The 19786-nt window shown below is 49.7% G+C and overlaps 4 protein-coding genes across 4 annotated transcripts; 2 read left to right on the top strand and 2 right to left on the bottom strand.

Annotated features, from left to right (window-relative positions):
- Positions 1–11: 11 nt before the first annotated feature.
- DEU56DRAFT_723797 (gamma-tubulin complex, component 3) lies at positions 12–3131 on the bottom strand (the record flags this gene model as incomplete). Its single annotated transcript, XM_041347789.1, has 12 exons — positions 12–305; positions 378–440; positions 492–724; positions 792–1132; positions 1180–1363; positions 1417–1789; positions 1845–2282; positions 2330–2463; positions 2517–2730; positions 2777–2847; positions 2902–2963; positions 3016–3131. 12 exons carry the CDS (start codon positions 3129–3131, stop codon positions 12–14), a joined length of 2523 nt encoding a protein of 840 aa, XP_041215019.1.
- A 1616-nt stretch (positions 3132–4747) lies between these two features.
- On the top strand, positions 4748–7162 carry DEU56DRAFT_875765 (major facilitator superfamily domain-containing protein). The gene is given in 12 exon segments (XM_041356002.1): positions 4748–5063; positions 5121–5309; positions 5368–5461; positions 5512–5639; positions 5668–5993; positions 6041–6048; positions 6099–6131; positions 6187–6311; positions 6373–6450; positions 6467–6597; positions 6645–6711; positions 6767–7162. 12 exon segments carry the CDS (start codon positions 4854–4856, stop codon positions 6947–6949), a joined length of 1572 nt encoding a protein of 523 aa, XP_041215018.1. The 5' UTR covers positions 4748–4853; the 3' UTR covers positions 6950–7162.
- Positions 7163–7766: 604 nt separating this feature from the next.
- On the top strand, positions 7767–14688 carry DEU56DRAFT_875761 (ras GTPase-activating protein). The gene is made up of 17 exons (XM_041356001.1): positions 7767–8860; positions 9182–9389; positions 9426–9824; positions 9879–9956; positions 10007–10083; positions 10132–10346; positions 10406–12120; positions 12171–12362; positions 12414–12534; positions 12588–12789; positions 12842–13032; positions 13090–13232; positions 13285–13423; positions 13473–13704; positions 13758–14039; positions 14090–14467; positions 14523–14688. Exons 1-17 carry the CDS (start codon positions 7881–7883, stop codon positions 14533–14535), a joined length of 5565 nt encoding a protein of 1854 aa, XP_041215017.1. The 5' UTR covers positions 7767–7880; the 3' UTR covers positions 14536–14688.
- Positions 14689–15115: 427 nt separating this feature from the next.
- On the bottom strand, positions 15116–19357 carry DEU56DRAFT_765276 (heavy metal translocatin). The gene is made up of 12 exons (XM_041350989.1): positions 19151–19357; positions 18355–19098; positions 17752–18301; positions 17557–17701; positions 17060–17501; positions 16807–17003; positions 15991–16754; positions 15801–15935; positions 15704–15746; positions 15530–15642; positions 15364–15476; positions 15116–15315 (listed from the first exon to the last, which is right to left on the bottom strand). The coding sequence occupies exons 1-12, from the start codon at positions 19219–19221 to the stop codon at positions 15249–15251; spliced, it is 3384 nt and encodes a 1127-aa protein (XP_041215016.1). The 5' UTR covers positions 19222–19357; the 3' UTR covers positions 15116–15248.
- Positions 19358–19786: the final 429 nt, after the last annotated feature.

The following is a 19786-nucleotide window of genomic DNA, read 5'->3' as shown; positions in this document are numbered from 1 at the left end:
TACGTCTGTGATCATGATCTCTGTGTTGAAAGAACCTCCCTATCCTTCTTTGCACGGTAAAACTCGGAAAATGAGAGTCGTATGCCAAGGAACCGACAATCCAAATCTGGATGCGACTGTAATGCCTGCACGATGGTTTGCATACGTTCGCTGAATGCAGTGCTATATTCTCTGAGAAGCTTGCGGATCTGAGAAAGCGACTGGGTGTGCATCAGTGAGGCGGGTGCAGTGTACACCCCGCGGGCGGCATCCAGCGCTTGGTCTAACCGAGCTGACTCGGACAGCGTGTAGTTGTAGAAATTATCCTGTAATTCTTGTTAGCAAAGTGAGATTCTAAATACATGGATGAAGGGGGAGTGGGATAAACAAACGCTTACAATTGCCTCGCGGAACTGAAGGATCGTTGAGAACACCTCCCGAACTTGGGTCAACAGGCTCTCCTGCGCCATGACTATAAGCGCGCGGAAAACTTGTTTGCGAACCAAGCTTACCTCTCTCCCTGCCTTCGGGCTGATCAGCAACACTTTCTTGACCATACGATCAAGATACGATTGATGTGCGTCGATCATAGCGTCAAGATCACCCTCCCGTTTCGCAAAGAATTCCATAAGAGCCTTCCAGGAACACTCAATGACCTCGAGTTGTGTGTACGCCTGCATCTGGCGAATAAAATGGATCATTTCTGAAGTCGTGATGCGAATCTGGTGCCAGTCATACTCCAGTTCTGTCCCCTGTGCGTCAGCACCGTATCTCACAGACGAGGACATGAAGAAGTGTGGCCACAAACTCACCTTCCAGCCGCCCTCCGACTCGTCCAGCACCAGCAACCCTCATCCAGCCACTACTCAACGCGCCTTCAACGCGCTTCATCGCCCACAGATGTGCAAAGACCCGCTTGTACTTCTCTAGTGACACGGGGTCGAGGAGAGTATCGAGCGGCGCGTCGACCTTGTACTCGAGGGTGAAAACGTCCCATCCGAGTTCGCCGTGCGTGTACTCTAGCATGCGAGCGTCGAGGCGGCGGAGGACATCGGGTGGGTCGTTTTGCGCGCTTGAGGTACGGATCGCTGTCTCGAGCGTTGCTGTGAGGTTATGCCGGTAGAGAGTGTTGGCAGGCCGGGCGAGAGAGGGCCTGCATGCGAATCAGTAGGAATGGGGTTGTGTACATGAATTACGTACCCAAGCGCTTCCATGAGTTGCTCAGCAAAGTCACCGTAACCAAGGAGGAGGTAGTGCTTGAGCGCGGAAAGGTGATCGAGGAGGCGGAATTTCTCTGTGAAGACCTCAAACAGGCGAGCAGAGGCGGTGTTGTATGCGCTGTCGATGCTGCGTTCTAGTCCCGCGATATCACTGTACTTGAGGACTATGGGGAACCGTAAGTATCAATATAAAAGCAGGTTGAAGTGCTAAACCCACTTCCGCCCGTGTTGCTCATTTTCTCTCTCGTTGCTACCCAATCCGAATCGTGACAACTGTACCTAATAAAATTCAAGCTCTTTCCCGTCGAAAAGATCTTTCTTCCAAAGTTCTCGCCCACAAACATTGGGAGCATCTCTTTTCTAAAGTGATACTTTGCCTCCCATACGCGGAGACCGCCGCCGCCTTCGCTTCTGTCCGCACTAACAGAGTCCTCGCCGAACGCGTCAATACCACCTGCGAGGCTTGAGGGATGCAGTCCTTGAAGATGCGCAAGTGAGGGGTCGACGGACACAAAGAATTCAGAGTGCGGGTCGTAGAGCTCGCCGGAAAAGAGCCACTTATGTAGCGTGTTGAAGAAGGGGGTGGAAACCTGAAATTATTATGAATCAGTCGGTCAAGGCACCAAAAAAATAAAGATGTTGCACCTCTTCTAAAAGTTGGTCAGTAAATTTTCTGACGAATGGGTCCCCGTTGTCGGTATACGAATGGATAAGGTTAACGAGTGCCCCACCCTGTGCGTCATGGGCACCCTCAACACAGACGCTCATCATACGCATGCGGAGACGCCATTCTGTTATCCAGACGTCGAGGCGTTTCAGGGTGAGGCCAGTCTCTTCTCCTACAGGATCCGGTTGGGAGCTTGGAGCTGAGTTGGGTGTGTTGCCCATCTGAGACTCTAGAACGGCAATGAGTCGGTAGTATTCGGTAAGCAGCGTCTGGAGGTGATGGCAAAGGCTTTGCTCGATCATGCCAACAGAAGGGCGATCTTGTGTGCTGACAAACGCGGCTATGCGCGCGTAGAGATGACCTACCTCGGAAAGGCGATGAATGAGGGATTTGGTTGGGGGAGGTATTATATATTTCTGTGAATGAAATGAGCACAATAGGACAATCATTTGAGATTGCTTACAGAATCTTCAACAAAAACGAGTTTGGGCTGGGCATCTTTGTCCGAGAGCGACAAGTGTACATATTTTCCAGAAATTCCCTGTAAGAGGTATAACGTATCGCGAAGAAGTAAGTGTTCGGGTAGGTAGTGTCGTCCTTCATCAGCACTTGAGCATTTCGTCCCACAAGCGGGTGAATGGAATGCATACCAGTACGTGCGCGATATTCACGCAATATTTCTGCTTTCGAATTGCCCTTTGGCTGCGGGGAGCGGGGAAGGTCGGTAGGACTAGTGGTGGGAGTCGCGGAAGGACGAAGTGGGGCCTGGAGGGATGCAAGGAATGGACTTGAGGTGGGCTGGCGTGGAGAGGACGCGAGAGAATAAAGAAAGAGAAGAGACTCTGGTTTGCGAGAGAGAACAGGCTATGGATAGATAAGACGCGTGTCCAAAACGATCGGGTACACTGACTTGGTCTAACAATCTCGAGAGGAGATTGGTGAACTTGAGCGATGCATTGCTCGGAGATTGAGATTGTAACACTGCAAAAGAACGCAATCGCGACTAGTAATACGCGGTTTAGGAGTGATACATACGATGTCTTTTTATTTGTGCCGCTAAATGACCAGTGTCATTCTCGTGTGCAGTGCCAATGTTGCTTCAGAGCGGGTAAGTGACATGCGCCGCAAGCTGGAGAAGAGCGTTGTTACCTTGCGAGTATATCTTTGCAATGAGCTATTAGTTCATCTTTGAGACGTGAATTTGACTGAGTTTGTGGGACAAGGGACGTGACAAGGCTCTCGATTGACGCGCTCACATCGCGCATCGCGGTATACAGTTTTAGATCACGCGGCGGGTATGCAATACCAAGTCTATGGCAATGCCACTTGCTTACTAAGCGAGCAGCCAGTTTCAAGTTGAACTTGAACAGACTTGAACGAAGTTCGTCATCAACATGTACAGTTCTCTTCCCTGTTTCTTGATAGACCAGTATTTGCAGAACCTCATGCTCTATCATACCAAATCACAGCACTAGTGAACTTGGGTTCCATTGCTTCGTCATGAAGCATGTGCATAGCGACCTCACCTCAGCCTGTTGACGTTTTTCTTGTCGTCGCACTTGAGAGTAGTGTGATTGTTGGGAGACATATGGTCACTCCCCACAACCACACATCTCCAATCCGATTATATACGCAAGGCTCAGCTTGAGCTCAGCCAGGGATATAAGCAGTGAGTATACCAGTGTGGTACAGAAATGGTTGAATTTTCCAACGAAGCTGCATACAGATTTTCCTTGTTGTATTCACAAACCACATGTGCACTCTCGAAATTCCGGTGCTCCCGCTCTGGTCGTCACCCATGTTTTTGCAACAAGGGTGCAACCACTCGGAAAGATTCCTCTACACCCGGTCTACACCCGGTGAGGTCCTCTTCATGCGGGACGAGATTCTCTCTGAGTTTTCCAGTGTCTGCCCTCATCGTCGCTTTGGTGCTTGTTGGACTCATCGTAATTCGCAAGGCATACCACGGCCGACCAGCCAACTCGCTCGCTCATGTCTGTCCCCGGCTCTGTCACATGACTAAGCTGATTTATTAGCTTCAATACGGATCGACCTACTTTCAGTGTCCATTTATTTTTGTGTAGACCAAGCGGAATATCGAATTCGCAGTTATAAGCTGCCCACAGAGCCCGAGCAATATGAGATCTATATCACCGACGCACATGCCAACCAGACTATCTTTGATATATCGGCGGGAATACGGTGGCAGACGATGATCCTGATTGCCATGACGCAGACTTTGGTGTTAATGTTGATCAAGCAGCCAGTTGAACAGCCCGCATTGGATTGACGTATCGGGGCTATGTGAAAATCGAGGCATAAATGAGGCTGCGTGGCAAATGCGAGACTTCTAGTGAGTCTCATTATGCCGCTCGAGCGTTCTTCACGCTGATCTATGCTAGTGATGGTCGACAGATAGAAGGTTGTTGGGCTTCTAGGAATCGTACTGCGAACGAACACGCTGATCATCTCCGAAGTTAAAAAAATTGGTTAGTGCATTCCATAAGAATTTGTGTCTCGTGTCTGATGTAAGCGAGTATAGGGAACTCGCCAATATTAGCCTTTAGGATATCGCAACCTTCAAGAAGCTTCAAGTCGATGCTGATTACCTGGGCTTCATGTTTGCCGACAATGGTCTTGAAACGCCAATGCGGCAAAGCAAGCAAGGTCGACAAACTAGGAAAAACAGCGGACTTAGTCAGGAAGCAATTTCGACTCGTTCGAAGCGCTGCGAACTGATGCGCTGATCATGGAGCGTAATATGGTGCGACTCGAATGAGTGTGTGTAAGTAGATGCACTCAAGTCCTCGGGTGAGATCTCACCTGTCAGTATCGTGACCCAACGGCCTTCAGGAATAAAGCGTAATAACAATACCTGCTCGGTCAGGTTGTCATCTGCTATTTAAGAGTTTGTCACCGGAAATGTATCAACATCACTCTCTATCGTCTTCGGTCGTCTTCCTTGCCTGCTAGTGCAACGCTAGTTCATGTCGGGCTCTCCTCTAGGAACTGTCCCTTCTGCTCACATATTAGACCAAGATGATACGAATTGTCTTCACTTTCCCCAGCTCACAGGCGGTGAATGCAGTCCTGCCGAGGCCGAGGATAAGACTCGTGACCAAGGGCATGATTGGGAACACGACCCAGTGAACCCTAGGAATTGGCCTCCCGCAACAAAGTGGACAACCACTTCAGTCGTCAGTTCTTCCATTAGCGGGTTTAATTCACTAGGACTTATGTCGGTATCATGTCAGGTCTCGTTGTACGCGCTCGTCACGCCGTTAGCGAGTGCTATCATGGCACCCAGTTTGCCTGACTTGGCCATAAATTTTGGCATAACCGATCCGACGGTCTTAGCGTTGACTCTGAGTATCTTCGTTCTGTCGAATGCCATTGGTCCTTTATTTGCGGCACCCTTATCGGAAGTGTACGGTCGTGTGTGGGTGCGTGGTGCTCTTTATTAATCTGATCGGCTGGACCATTTACCTGAATGAGTTCAAGGTGCTCCACCTAGGAAACCTCTTCTTTCTCGCATTCAATCTCGGGTGCGCTTTGTCGCCCAACACTGTATCTTTGATCGTGTGCCGGTTTCTATGTACGTCTTGGAACTGCCGGAGCCATAACTTTTGCTGATTCTTCACAAAGCTGGATTGGCGGGGAGTGCACCTATAGCATGCGGCTCAGGTGTCATCAGCGACCTCTTTTTGGAACATGAGCGCGCCTCAGCTATGGCACTATACAGCATCGGACCCATGATAGGCGAGTTTTACCCTGTTTTACGGTATGCGACGTTAACTGAAGTTCACACAAGGCCCCGCTATCGGTCCCATTATGGGAGGTTTCATCGCAGAGTCAGTTGGAGTACATTATGTTTTCTATGTTATCGTTGCAATCTCTGGTGTTGCCGCAATACTTGGCATCCCTCTCATGAGAGAAACCTATGCACCACTTATCAGGCTTCATCTTGATAAGACGGTGCTAGATCCCGAAAGGGCGATTGTAGGACATCCTGCTCTCACCGCACACCGTATGGACAAGTGGACTTACTTATGGGTCAACCTCAAGCGACCGACCATTTTGTTGACCCGGAGTTTTATATGCTTTATCCTGAGCTTGTATATGGCATTGTGAGTTTAATTTAGTGTCACGAAGCTCACTTATATCATCTATTTAGGATGTACGGTCAGTACTACATCAAGTTACATTGGACACGGACTGATATCTTGTGTTAGGTATCTACTTCTTATTGTTTACTACTTTCCCCGGTAAGATCACACTTGCCCAGGATTACAGGGACTATTATTAACAACTTTCGCTCAGACCTCTTTTCGAACGTGTACCACTTCAGCACTGGAATCGGAGGTCTGACGTACATTGGGGTTGGGTTTGGATTCCTAGTTTCCACCATGTTTGGCGCCAAAATTTCCGACAAGATATACATATACGTGTGTCAAGACTGCCTTCTACCTTGAACGTGTCAGCTCAAGCGCTAGTTTTTATATTTAGCTTGCTGCAAGAAATGGAGGGAAGGGTAAGCCAGAGATGCGCGTGCCTGCTCTAATATTCGGCTCGTTGTTTGTCCCAGTGGGACTGCTATGAGATTTACGCCTTTATTCCTGCTCCCGGTCTGACATGTGTTAGTTGGTATGGCTGGTCTGCCCAAGCCAAAGCCCACTTCATGATGCCCATCATCGGTACCGCTATCTTTGGATTCGGAATAATGACGTGTTTGTGAGTGTGCCTTGCTTTAGCACCGTTCACGTCTAACATCTTTAAAGCCTTCCCATTCAATTGTATCTCGTGGATACATTTACCTATGCTGCAAGCGCTACTGCAGCTGCTTCTGTCAGTCTCCCCACCCCTAACTTCGTTGGCATTAGCACTGAACACGTCATATCAGACGTTCCGTTCATTTTTCGGTTTCGCATTCCCTTTGTTTGGACAACAAATGTTTGCGACACTCGGTTATGGTGGAGGCAATTCCCTGCTTGCAGGTTTTGCCATCATCATTGGTATACCCTTCCCCGTGTGGATATATTTCGCTGGCGAACGTATCCGCGCGAATAGTTCCTTGGCCCGTTGATTTACCCCTTCCACCAACTTGAAGGCCCTTTCATGATTATGAGAGTATAATAATTTTAAACCCTTTCAGAAGCACTGGGTAACGTTCATTGAATCATGGTAGTTATTAACAGTAGTACCGTCCGACTCATTGTTGGGCAAAATCACCACATCTATGTCATGCAGGAATAGTGTATTTTATTTCCTACGCAGAGTTACCTATCTATACAGCGTCAATTGAACGTTTCGACAAGAAAACAGCGAAACAGCCTGACTCAGTGGCGCACTCGCGACGTCGCTTACTGAATGGACGCGAAGGTCGCGGCGCGAAATCTGTCAATTCAAAATAAGAACAATAAAAAGCTAAAGTCTCAGATCAGAAAACTGTTATCGAATGGAAACTAGTGCATGAGGTATTAAGCTACTCAACCTAAACCAATGGGACGGTCGTGCTCTAAACCTCATCACAGAGAAATCTTCATCGCCTTGAGTGGCGCGTACTGCCAATGGCCTCATCACAAGGCATGCCGCGCACGACCGTCAACTCTCCTGGCTCTGTTGGGCAACCGAGGACGACTATAGCGGCAGATCGACCTGCTCTTGGTGTAGACCGAGGAGCAAGAATTTTGGTCCATTGAATTTACAGTTGAAGTTTGCCAGGTTACATGCTAGTATGCTGGGTTGCTTTAAACCTAAAAGGGCCCTAGTTAACTTGCGTGTAACAAGCACTGATGCTAACCCATGTCGTAGTCGACGTATCCATGGATCCACAAAGAAAGAAGATATTTGTGGCCGTTTGATTGCCTTGAGCGCTAAACTTCGCTTGTGAAGATCTCGTTCTCATTACATCAGCGGTGCTTGGCTCGTTCAACAAGTTGCTCCCGTCGGTGATCTAGTAGGCTGTAGTGAGCGGCACGCAAGTGTACTGACGACTTTATGATCACTGACACGACATGGACAAACCAAATACACTCCCATCGACCGCCAACCCTCCTCCGCCGTCGCCATCCAAGCAACGAGATGCTTTCGCGTACCAAACTCGTCTCCTCCAGCGTGCTACTTCTCGTTCATCAACCAACTCTCTTTCGCGAAATTCGTCCATCTCATCGCGCCCAACTTCCCTCGTGAGCCCCACTACAACTGGTTCTAGCCCGTCCGTGGTTCCTGCCAATAGACGATGGACACCTTCACACCGACCGGGTACCAGTCTTGACACAGTACGCGACAAATGGGAGGAGCGTGCACGCGCAGAGGCTGTACTTGAGGGACGCAGGTCGGTCAGTCCAACAAAGCAAATCGAAACTACTCCCGGTGGTTCTCCCCTAGGCCGCAGTGATAGTATATCTACTCTCTCTAGTTCATCCTCATTCACAGATTCCAGTTTGCAACGCACCCCAACTTATCTCAAACGTCACACTTTCTCTGCTTCCCTTCCACCACACATAGTAGCAACCCCTTTATCCCCGAACACTACTGGAATATCTGTCGAGAACCCTGATTCACCTACTAATTCATTTGCGACCCCGACTCCTCATCGTATACGTCTCCCAACCACAGCATCTCTTCATTCTTCATCAATATCTGATATCAAGGAACTTGCTGATCATCATTTGCCTCCACCCATATCCCTCGATTCCCCCTCTCCGCCCAGGCGGAGATCAAATACCCTAGACCACCACATCCAAGATTTTGCTACCCGTGATCCAGTGTCACGGATAGCTGACCCAACCGCATCGACGCTGATCAACACTCCGTCCAGTCCCTCAAAGCCTTTGTTCACACCTCCAACTATCCGTCGCCGTCCCACGTCGCTTTATGGTTCACATTTATCGTCTTTTCCCTCCCAGGAAAAGGACCCATTGCCCGGTCGCACCTCTGCAAGCCAGGATCTTACCGACCACACTTTACGAACTCCAAGTCGTCATTCACGAGTGTCCGACCATAATTCTTTAGACCTCACATCTAAGTTGCCGGACCTTACCTCCAGGATATCTGCGTATACATCCCGATTCGACTCTCGTTCTTCTGATTCTACATCACGTTCTGTTGAGAACATCTCCCCAAATGTCCCACCATCCATGGACCGCACTTCCCGTGCCCCCGACATTACCAATCGGGTCGCGGACTACACCGCGCGCCTTAACTCTTCTGAACATCTGTCTCCCTCTCCTACCCATACCCCTACGTCCTCCTTCTCGTCCGCTCAGAATTCCTTCACATCCGCATCTTCTCCGACCCCTCTACATACGCCCAGTTCTTCCACCACATCTATTCCCTCAACTTCCTCCTCTGTGATGTCCCCGGCTCCGTATCGCTCCTCATACATGGCAAGCAAGAAGTCATCAACATATGGTCAAATTGCTGGGGGCAAACTAGGACGTCATCTACCTCGCATCGCGAGCGGGGATGCTGGTGAAGACTGGGTCGACGAGCAGAAGCCTAATCCCCCTCCCCCACCGCAAGTTGAGCACAATCCTGTTCTTGCAGATGATACACAGATGGTGTCGCGTCGAGCACGCCGTCATTCCAGATATGAGCCCCCAGCGTCACCTATTACAGAAGAACTTGTAGCAGGGATGACAAACGCTTCCGATGTCACTGGAGTTCCGGGGCGATTGCGTCTCTCGCGGGATACAACCCCAGCGAGCCCGACTACACCGACACCCCTCCCTTCCTCTCGCTTGACGAGAGGCCTGTGGGCCGATGTACAGAGGAATTTACTGCAGGCGTATGAATATCTGTGCCATGTGGGAGAGGCGCAGCAATGGATCGAGGGCTGCATTGGGGAAGAGTTAGGCTTTGGGGTGGTGGAGATGGAGGAAGGAATGAGGAATGGTGTTGTGCTAGCCCGACTTGTCAGGGTTTTCAAGGGGGAAGGAGGGTTTAGGATTTACGAGGTGCGCTGGCCCTCTAAGATCGTATGATCGAGCTTGAACTCCGATTGTTTACAGGCCCGAAAGTTAAATTTTCGTCACTCAGATAACATTAATCATTTCTTTGTTTTTGTCAGGGAGGTAGGATTGCCCGAGGTATGTTTATGCCCCTGTATCAGATTATGACGGGTAACGATTTGCATTAGGGATTCATATTTGAATTGACCGATCTATACGAGAAGAAAAACTTTCCCAAGGTCATTTACTGCATACACGCACTTAGGTGAGCACCTCACGATCGGCAAACTCCAAGTCCGCTAATATCTCATAGTCATCTCCTTGCCCGTCGTGGTCTTGCCGAATGTATCGGAGATCTTCTCGGTCAACTACAATTTTCCGATGACCAGTTGCAGAAGACGCAGAAAGGTCTCACCGACGCAGGTATTCCGATGCCTAACTTTGGCAATGTCGGCAGGGAACTAGCAAAGGAAATCAATGAGGAGCCTGATCCACCACCGCCTGAGCCAGAGGAAAGCGAGGAGGAACGTGCGTCCTACTTTGTATACTTTCCCGATATCTATTAATTGGCTGAATTTTACTCATAGGGCGCGATCGCCTGCTCTTAGAGAATGAGGACTCGATACGTTTGGTCCAATGCTTAGCCCGTGGCTTTCTGGTCCGCAAGGCACAGGCGACACAACGCGTCCGTTTGCGTCTAACCGAACGATACGTTCCTCGTCTGCAAGCACATCTCCGCGGTGCTCTCGTCCGACGCACCGTTTCCGTGTCCCGTCAGCAGACCCGTGACATGACACCCTGGGCTGTTCGTCTACAGGCTGCTGCGCGCGGCTTACTTGTCCGCCGGCGCTGGCGAGCACATGTTGCCCGCATCAAGGCAGTCTCTCAATACGTAGTGAAGACCCAGGCCCACATCCGCGGCGTCCTCGTACGTCGACGATTTGAGAAGCTGAAGGCGGCCTTGAGGAGCGCCCGTGCCATCGTGGTGAAAATGCAATCAACTGCACGCGCCAAAATCGTGAAGCGGAACCACAGCGAAGTGGCAAAGACGTTTGCGCGGGCGGAGGTGGCGTTGTCTGTAGTAAATGTTCAGGCTGCTGCGCGCGGCTTCCTCATCCGACGGGCGCTTTCGAGAAAGCTCAGAACACTGGATGCAGAGGAGGAGACCATTGTGGATCTGCAGGCGCAGTGTCGCGGTGTTCTTGTGCGGAGGCGCATACGGACTCAACTCGCCAAACTTGACGATGTGTCTGCAACTGTAGTCCGCATACAGGCAGCCGTGAGGACTTATCTCGCACGCAAGCGTCTTCTTCAGCTCATCCGAGGTTTGCGACGCGCGACTCCCATGCTTATCGGTCTGCAAGCGCGTGCACGCGCAAGCCTAGCTAGACAGCAGCACCGCAATGTTGCAAAGGCCCTCTGCGAGGTGAAAGTCGTGGCGAGTGTTGGAGGGTTCCAGGCTCTCGCTCGAGCTGCCATCACGCGGAACCGCCACCGTGAGCAGCAGAAAGAATTAGAGTTTGTTGCGCCGGATGTGAACGGGTTCCAGGCGGTGGCGCGGGGGTACCTCGTCAGGAGGGACTATCATGCATGGCGAGATCACTTGCGGCGGAGTCAGCCTGCAGCGACGATGTTGCAGGCTTTGTTCCGTGGAGTGCTCCAGCGGAAGAAATTTCGTGCGAAGCTTGAATATTATCGCACGAATCTTGATAAGGTTGTCAAGATCCAGTCGCTCTTTAGAGCGAAGGAGACTAGGGAGCAGTATAGACAGCTCACGCTGGGCAAGAACGTCACCGTCGGAACGATCAAGAACTTCGTGCATTTGCTGGACGATTCGGAGTCGGACTTCCAGGACGAGATCAAGGTGGAGCGGTTGAGGAAGCGCGTGGTGGAGAATATTCGTGAGAACCAAGCTCTGGAGAGCGATGTTAGTGATCTCGACGTCAAGATTGCGCTTGTCGTGCAGAACGTCAAGTCGTTCGAGGAGCTGATTAAAGCACGGAAACGGTATGGTGCGGACAACGCTGCTGCTCACGCTACCAGGGCGTCTATCCTTGCTGCGCATGGAGACCCCTTTGCCGGACCGAATACTCTTGACCATGCAGCGAAGAAGAAGCTTGAACTTTATCAGCAGCTATTCTATCTTCTGCAGACGAAAGCGGAGTACCTGAGCGGGCTCTTCGTTCAGCTTTCTGACGAGACCGCGGAGAAGCACAGACGGTTGACAGAGCGGGTTGTGCTCACGTTGTTCGGGTATGGTCAGGATCGAAGGGAGGATTATCTCTTCTTGAAGTTATTCCAGGTATGCCTTACCCAGTTTGTGGCGCATGGTTATTGATATAGCTGTTTTAGCTTTCGATCCGCCAGGAAATCATGGCTGCACCGTCAATTTCAGATGTCGTCCGTGGACACCCGATGTATATCAACATAGCAGTACAGTACGTCCGCCCACGACAGGTCACGTATATCCGTGAAACGCTGCAGGGAATCATCCACGAGCTCATGGAGGCTGTCGATCTTGACCTGGAATCTGATCCTACGGTGGTAAGTATTTTTACTTGTGCTTCCTGTGTGACGACATTATACCTTCTCTAGATCCACCGATCACGCATAAATGTGGAGGAAATGCGGTCTGGAATCGCAAGCACGAAGCCCAAAGATGTTCCGTTTTACGAGGCTTTGAAGGACCCTGATACTAGGGCTGAGTACATTAGACGCACGTGTTCCCCTCTTTTTGAGGTGTTGGTACTTATTATGGTAGAATCGCAGATCTCCAGAAACTTCAGTGGTGGACTGAAGCCTTTGCCGCATCCATATTCGAGTCGACTCGCAAGATGCCCTACAGCGTACGATTCATGGCGCGTGAAACACTCCTTTCGTTGAAGGAAAAGTTCCCTGGAGCGTCTGAAGAAGTGTACGCAGCCTGCATAGGCAGGTTGGTATATTACCGGTACTTGAACCCCGCCATCTTGTATGTTTATCTTCGGTCTTTCGTAACATGCACTCATCACCCAGATTTGCAGAACGCCTGAAAACTTTGATATGGTCACATCGACGGTTGATATTGCAACAAGGAAAAATCTCGCTCAAATCTCCAAAGTCTTGACGCAGGTTACATCGGGCTCTGAGTTCACGGACGAGCAGCCTATATATGTGCCCATTAACGAGTGTGTACGCACATTGATCACACAGATGACGAATTGGCTGGTGCGAAGTGCGTTATTTATGGATCATGTTGAGCATGTTTGGTACTCATCCCATTTGATACTAGCGGTCGCAGATGTTCCCGATGCTGAAAGTCATTACCATGCCCACGAGTTCTTGGATGCGACTGTACAACCAAAGCCTATTTACATCTCGCCGAACGAGGTGTACGGGATGCATGTACTGCTCTCGCAATATCAAGACAACCTGGTGGGTACGTTCGATTAGCGACCATGCTTTGAGACTGAATAATAACTGCAAGTCTCCTGATCGACACGGCGCCTTGCGTGTTATTCTGCACGAGCTGGATGGTGTACCCCATCTTGATAATGATGAGCTCAAGGATGCCAGGGATCGTGCGGTTACCCTGGAGCTGACGAATAGGTTTGCTCGTGTCCGAGGTGGGCAAAGAATACTCGATTTCAACGACGATTTTTGACTGGAATACAGATCCACAAGCTGACGAGAAAGCACTTTGGGTACAAGCAAAGCGTGGTGTGCTTGCAATTTTACGCGTCCAACCTGCGCAAGATCTTGTCGAATCTTTGATGCGTCCTGTGAGCGAGGATGACGAGCTTCGCTGGGAACATATTTTAGCCGAAATGGATAACGAACCAATACCACGACGTATGCCTTCAACTTCCGTAGGCGAGTCCGCATACAGGCTAGAAGACATTCGATCGTGAGTTACAACGTGAGCTATGGGAGGCACTGCATAACTAAAAAATTACGAAGGTTGTCGTTCAAAGAAGTCAAAGCCCATGCCATTTTCTTCCTTCTTGAACTCGAGAAACAAGGGAAGATTACGCGCAACGACGGATTCCAAGGGATTCTAAACGCCATTGCCAGCGATGTCCGTAGCAAGCATCGCAAACGGTTACAACGTCAACAGGAGATGGATAGCATGGTAGACGCCCTGAAACACCTTTCCGAACGGAAGAAGTATTTCGAAGAGCAGATCAACAGCTATCATGATTATGTGGAAGCCGCGATGGCGACCATGCAGCGAGGCAAAGGGTAAAGATCGGTTATATTTGTGCCTTACAGCGCACTGAACTCTTGAACAGGAAGAAGCGATTTGTTCTGCCATTTACCAAGCAGTACTTCCACCTACGCGACTTGCAGAAGTCAGGGAAGAATCCTCAGTTTGGATCTTTCAAATACAGTGCGAAGGATCTGTACGAGAAGGGCATCCTACTCTCCATCGATCAATTCTCTCCTCGTCAGTTTGATAAAATCGACATCACCATTTCTTCCAACAAACCTGGCATCTTCACCATGGAAGTGTTCAATAACACGCTGGGGATCACCAATCGGATAGCGTCTACTGATCTGCGTATGGAAGACTTATTGCAAGCTCAATTCGAGAACCAGGCTTCCCTTTCCTTATTCAATGGACTGGCAAAGGTCAACATTAGTTTGTTCCTCTACCAGATCAATAAGAAGTGAGTACGGTTCACCTTACCATGTCTCTACGTTCTGACCCCTCTTAACTTTCAGATTTTATGTTTAGTCGGTGCTTGCTCTCGAGACCGGTCTCATCTCATATCTACTAGTTTTTTTGCCTCTGCATCTTGCATCATATATCTTCGCATTTATTACATGTAACCGTAGTCCATCACGCAATTATGTATTTTTGCATATAACCTGCGATTAACGGCCGTCCATCAAAATTGGGCGTGCATGAATTGCCAACTGCTGTATCATCACATGTGTACAACAACTTGAACACCGATGATAACACAACAGCGCTCCAGGGTTAGTACTAGTGCAGTGTCTCCCGTAGTCAGACCTTGAATGAGACAGGATAGGTTCGACCGGACGTCGTCCGCTACCCGAGTCAATACTCACATGGATGGCAGAAATGGTATTTGCTGAGGCGTTCACACAGCTTAAAGTCATCTCCTGGATCCAAGACTTTCACGTAACTCTTTGGAAAGCGGGAGGGTGATCCCGATGCTATGCATCCTTGACGCACACTGACTGTATCACGATTTGTGATCACCTTGAAGGTGTTGCCAATCAGCCCGCAGCCATTGTCACTATGAAAAAAAATTGCTTCTCGCTACACAGAGGGCAGAACCTCAGCAGGTTGATTACTGGCATAGAGCAAACTAGAAAATCCGCTAGGGATACATTAATGAGGGAAAGAAATAAAAATACAGATCCAGGTAGATAGGGTTGATGTACAGCATTCCCCGGGAAAGGTTGGATATATTAGACTCGTTAAAGCTTTATCTTTGGTTCTCTGTAGAGCTTGAGTGCGAGGGAGGAGCAAATCACGGATACAGAGCTAGGATAACACATCAGTATGCGTTATACTAAGTCAGGAGCTACATACGATAATGCCATGGCCAATGATGCCCAGACGGGAGCTAGACGCGCGTGTCCGGCAGGGTATACGACGCCAGCAGCGATGGGGACTGCAATCAAATTGTACATAAATGCCCACATCTACAAACTATGTTAATGGCGAGTGGTGGTCCACAGAAAGGGACAAGACGTACAAAGTTAATCTTGACGCGGTTAAACACTTTTCTCGACAGGTCGCTCAGTGTGAGCAAAGTTTTGAGGTTAGAGGATAGGAGAATGAATGAAGCGCTAGATAACGCGATGTCGCCTGCCATTGAGCTCGGTGAGTATGCGCTCTGTTAGGCGGTTGGATAAACTTTGGAGCTTACTTCCACATCCGATAGCTATTCCTATGTCGCTGACAGCCAGTGCCTAACGCTATAGTCAATACAAAACATAAAACAGAGACACGTAGAGAGCACTCACGGGAGCGTCATTGATACCATCCCCAACCATTGCAACGACGCAACGCTGGTTTGACGTTGACCTTCCCAACATACGCTGCCATCGTGAAGAAGGACGTTTGGCACCATTATGTTGCAGCCACTCGATCTTTTCTGCCTGTAAGATATATCAGATCACGCGAAAAGGAAAAGGGGCTAGGATAACGACAGACCTTTTGTTGAGGCAAAACTCCAGCGATGACATTCATTTCTGGAATGCCCACAGATTTAGCGACAGCTTTAGCCGTCGTCTCATTGTCCCCTGATATCATCCATGTCCCAATGCCCTGCTCCTTTAAATGGCGTACGACACCAGCAGCTTCTTGCCTGATGGGATCCGACACAGCGAATATCGCTGCAATGACGAATCGACTATCCAAGTCCGCGTCCGTAACTGCGAGAAGGACAATACTCTTCGCCTCTGATTTCCACCTCTCAAGCATTTGGAGAACGTCTGGAGAAAGTAGTACCTCATGATCTCGCATCAGGGCTTCATTTCCTATGATCGCCTTGCGACGCATGTCGTCAAAATCTGCTTTGACACCTTTACCAGCAATCTCATCGAATGCGCTGCCAGTAACAGACGCAGCACCATGCTTCCCTGCATACTGCCGAATCGCATTTGCGAGCGGGTGAGAGGAAGCAGATTCCAACTCCGCGGCGATTCCAAGAAGCATCTCCTCAGGCACCGAAGAAAGCAGGATCTCGGCATCAGACACTCGAGGCTCACCACCTTCAGTAAGTGTTCCGGTTTTATCGAACACGACGATGTCAAGTTGCGCCATTTCTTGGAAAGCCTCGCCGCCTCCGCGGGCCAATATGCCATGTTTGGCTGCGAGGCCAGATCCCACAAGAAGAGCGGTAGGTGCCGCGAGACCAATGCCGCAAGGACATGCCACGACGAATACTGCGATTGCAAACTCGAGAGACCAGACGACTACAAAGCTGATGTCAGTACAAATTTCAGGGATCTCTTGAAATAAACCCACCCCATCCGCCTACGCTTATATCTAGATAACTGCTAGGGATGGCACCGCTAACACCCAAGGCGAGCCATATCAACCACGTAACAATTGCTAGCAAAGTGATGATCGGGACAAATACGCCCGTAATATGGTCTGCGACACGCTCAATCGGAGCCCTGCGAGTTTGGCCCTCGCGTACGATCTGCACGATCTGATCCAGCCTGTAGAAATAGGTCAGATACACAGTATTTTTGACGATCGAAGTTGGACAACTGACAATGAGACACCGCCAACAGCGTCAACTCGAACGTCTACAGCCCTGGATTTGTTGATTGTCCCAAGAAGAACCTTGTCCCCGACATTCTTCTTGATAAGTCGAGCCTCGCCCGTCAAAGAGCTTTCGTCGAAGGACGTCTCCGCACCGGACACAATTGTACCGTCTGATGGTGGTGTAGCCCCGTTTTGCACACGCACCACATCGCCAACCTCCAAAAGGTCAACGGGGACCTTCTCAAACTTGAACCCGGGGGAAGCAACCAGGCTACCGTTATCACATGACATGTCACATTTTTCGGGATCTTCGCGGGAAACAATAGCGGGAGCCGTGAAATCGGAAGCTGAGCGAGGAGCCAAGATAAGAGCTTCGGCAGGGCGAAGCGAGCCGAGCGCAGTGATTGCGTCGGCAGTTCTCGCTTTACTGTATGCCTCGAGGTACCGGCCTGATGATTACGGTAGATAATCAAGCAAGGTATGCAATGCACAGACACCACTCACCAGCTAGTAAAAACATGGTTAGGAACACGACATAGTCGAAATATGTTGTTTCTTGCGCTGCACCATCGCTCGAAGGCGGCTGTGTCGCTGCAAGAGCTAGAACCACGATAGACGAAAAATAGGCTACAGTTACTCCGGAAGAGACCTGTTCATGATGTCATCATCGTATGATGATGCGAATAACACGGTACATACCAGAAGGTTCATACTCCCGAATCTAGTAAAGCGCTTGATGACCGGAGTCGGGCTCCCCTTCCTCCATAAAGATTTAATTTCTTTGATGCTTCGACGATGAAATAAGCCAGCGCCATAAAAGTATACTGGGGTCGCCAGGAAGAAGAGTGCCCACTCAATTCGGGACGCGTTTCCATTCCACATGGGCTCCATTAGGTATAGCCTCGTTCGATCGCCGGCGGGAAGAAGGCTCATGTAAACCACGCCTATAATGAACGTGGGTATCGTAATGATGAACGTGAAAATCAGGTGCAGCAGCAAGGTTCGTTTCTCGCGCTGCTGCATGCGATGCGTGCGCTCTTCGAGGGTAGGTGGACGATTAATCAATACACTGTATGACGTCGATTCCACGGACACAATAGCAGAGATGATAGAACGGATAGTGAAGTCTGGAGGCGATGGTATGTATGAGACTTCTATTACGGGATCCAAAATGTTTGATAATGGTTTGATAATGGTGACGTTTGGCTGGAGCTTTTTTAATGCGGTCATGATTTTTGCCGGACAGTGTCTGATTCGCAGATATCAGTAACACCGCATGTGACGACAACAGGATAAACGCACTGGCAATACATTCCGTCGACACGAAGGGATAATTTCCGAGGGCCCGTTGTTATCGCGTCACTTGCTGGTGTCAATGGGATCAGTGGCTCGATTTTGATGACGTCAACTTCGAAGCCACAGGCGTCGATCGTTTCGGTCACGGAGCCAACTAGATCTTTTCGAGCAACAATGACTGTGGCGGAGTTGTTCAGGAGGCTAACGACTACCTCGGAGATGCCAGGGAGTAGCGAGACCATTTCGGTGATAGTGCCCGAGCACGAGGAGCATGTCATACCACCTACGGACAGGGTGACGAGATGCGGCACATCACGATCGGCGCCAACTTGAACTTTGTGCGACGGGCTTAGGCTCGATTCTGGGTCCTTCCCTGATCCATCTAGCGTGGAGCAATCCGTTGGAGAATCGTAAGATAGGCTACCGGCCTTCGGCAGGTGTGGTAAAACGGTGTCATCGAGTGAGGTGGCGGCCGCCTCCTGACACAATGAACAATGTTGGATATGCTTTCTACGTTTTCCAGAGAGCATGGTACTCATCCCGCACGTTGCTTGTGAAAGTCTGTGGTCGGAGGAGGTGGAATCCGGGTCAGATACATCAAAGCCAGCATCTTCAAGCATGGACTGTATGGTGTGTCTTTGTATCGGAAAAGCATGACCGACTGTCACTGTCTGGTGGACGATGGATGCATCTACACTGGTTGGAGGGGGAGACAGAGAGAAGAGGACTTCGTTGATTGTGGTTACACAGCTGAGACAAAAGCAACATCAGCAAAATAAAAAATGACGACGGTTGTATATACCTGCTGCAGTGAAGATTAGATACGGAGATGGTGGTGGTGACATGCGTCTGAGATGGTATGTTCAACGGCATGAGAGAATACAGCGTTTTTCAGCTTGAATGAAGGTTTGGGGAATAGGCTACGCCAGAATTGTAGTAGGAACTGTGAGGACATTATATAGTGGACAGTACTAGGAGCAAGATATTTCTGGTCGTACATTGTCACCCCGCAGGACCCAGGTCCCACATCCAGAAAATGCCTCAACGAGGCACAATTGCCTCATACTTACGTCAGCGGGCTTGGCACTTTCGAACTCAGGCTCGCAACTGAATATTGAATAGTTGGCCCGAAGTTCATCCAAGTCGAAACCCTACATATAGGCTGAACTGGCAGGATGCTGTGGCCCGGGTCATATTAATATGACAGAACGATGGGGACCGCGGAGCAAGAACCACATGATACACTTCTCAAAACATGGCCAGATATGGCCTCCCTGTGCACTCAGAGCAAATTTTACTAGTAATGGGTCTACCGAGACCGCACGCACCTTCAGATCATCATGAAGGTTCTAATCAACCCCACCAGTGCCATAGTTTTGCCACTTGCGTGTAGTACATGGCGATTTTCAAAAGAAACTCAATTTGGAATTTCCAAATA

This window comes from Suillus clintonianus (genome assembly GCF_016758775.1).
Source record: "Suillus clintonianus strain FC179 chromosome Unknown DEU56scaffold_2, whole genome shotgun sequence".
Classification (NCBI taxonomy): Eukaryota; Fungi; Basidiomycota; class Agaricomycetes; order Boletales; family Suillaceae; genus Suillus; species Suillus clintonianus.
The sequence above is the reverse complement of the archived record's forward strand: the minus strand, read 5'-3'. Positions and strand labels throughout refer to the sequence as shown.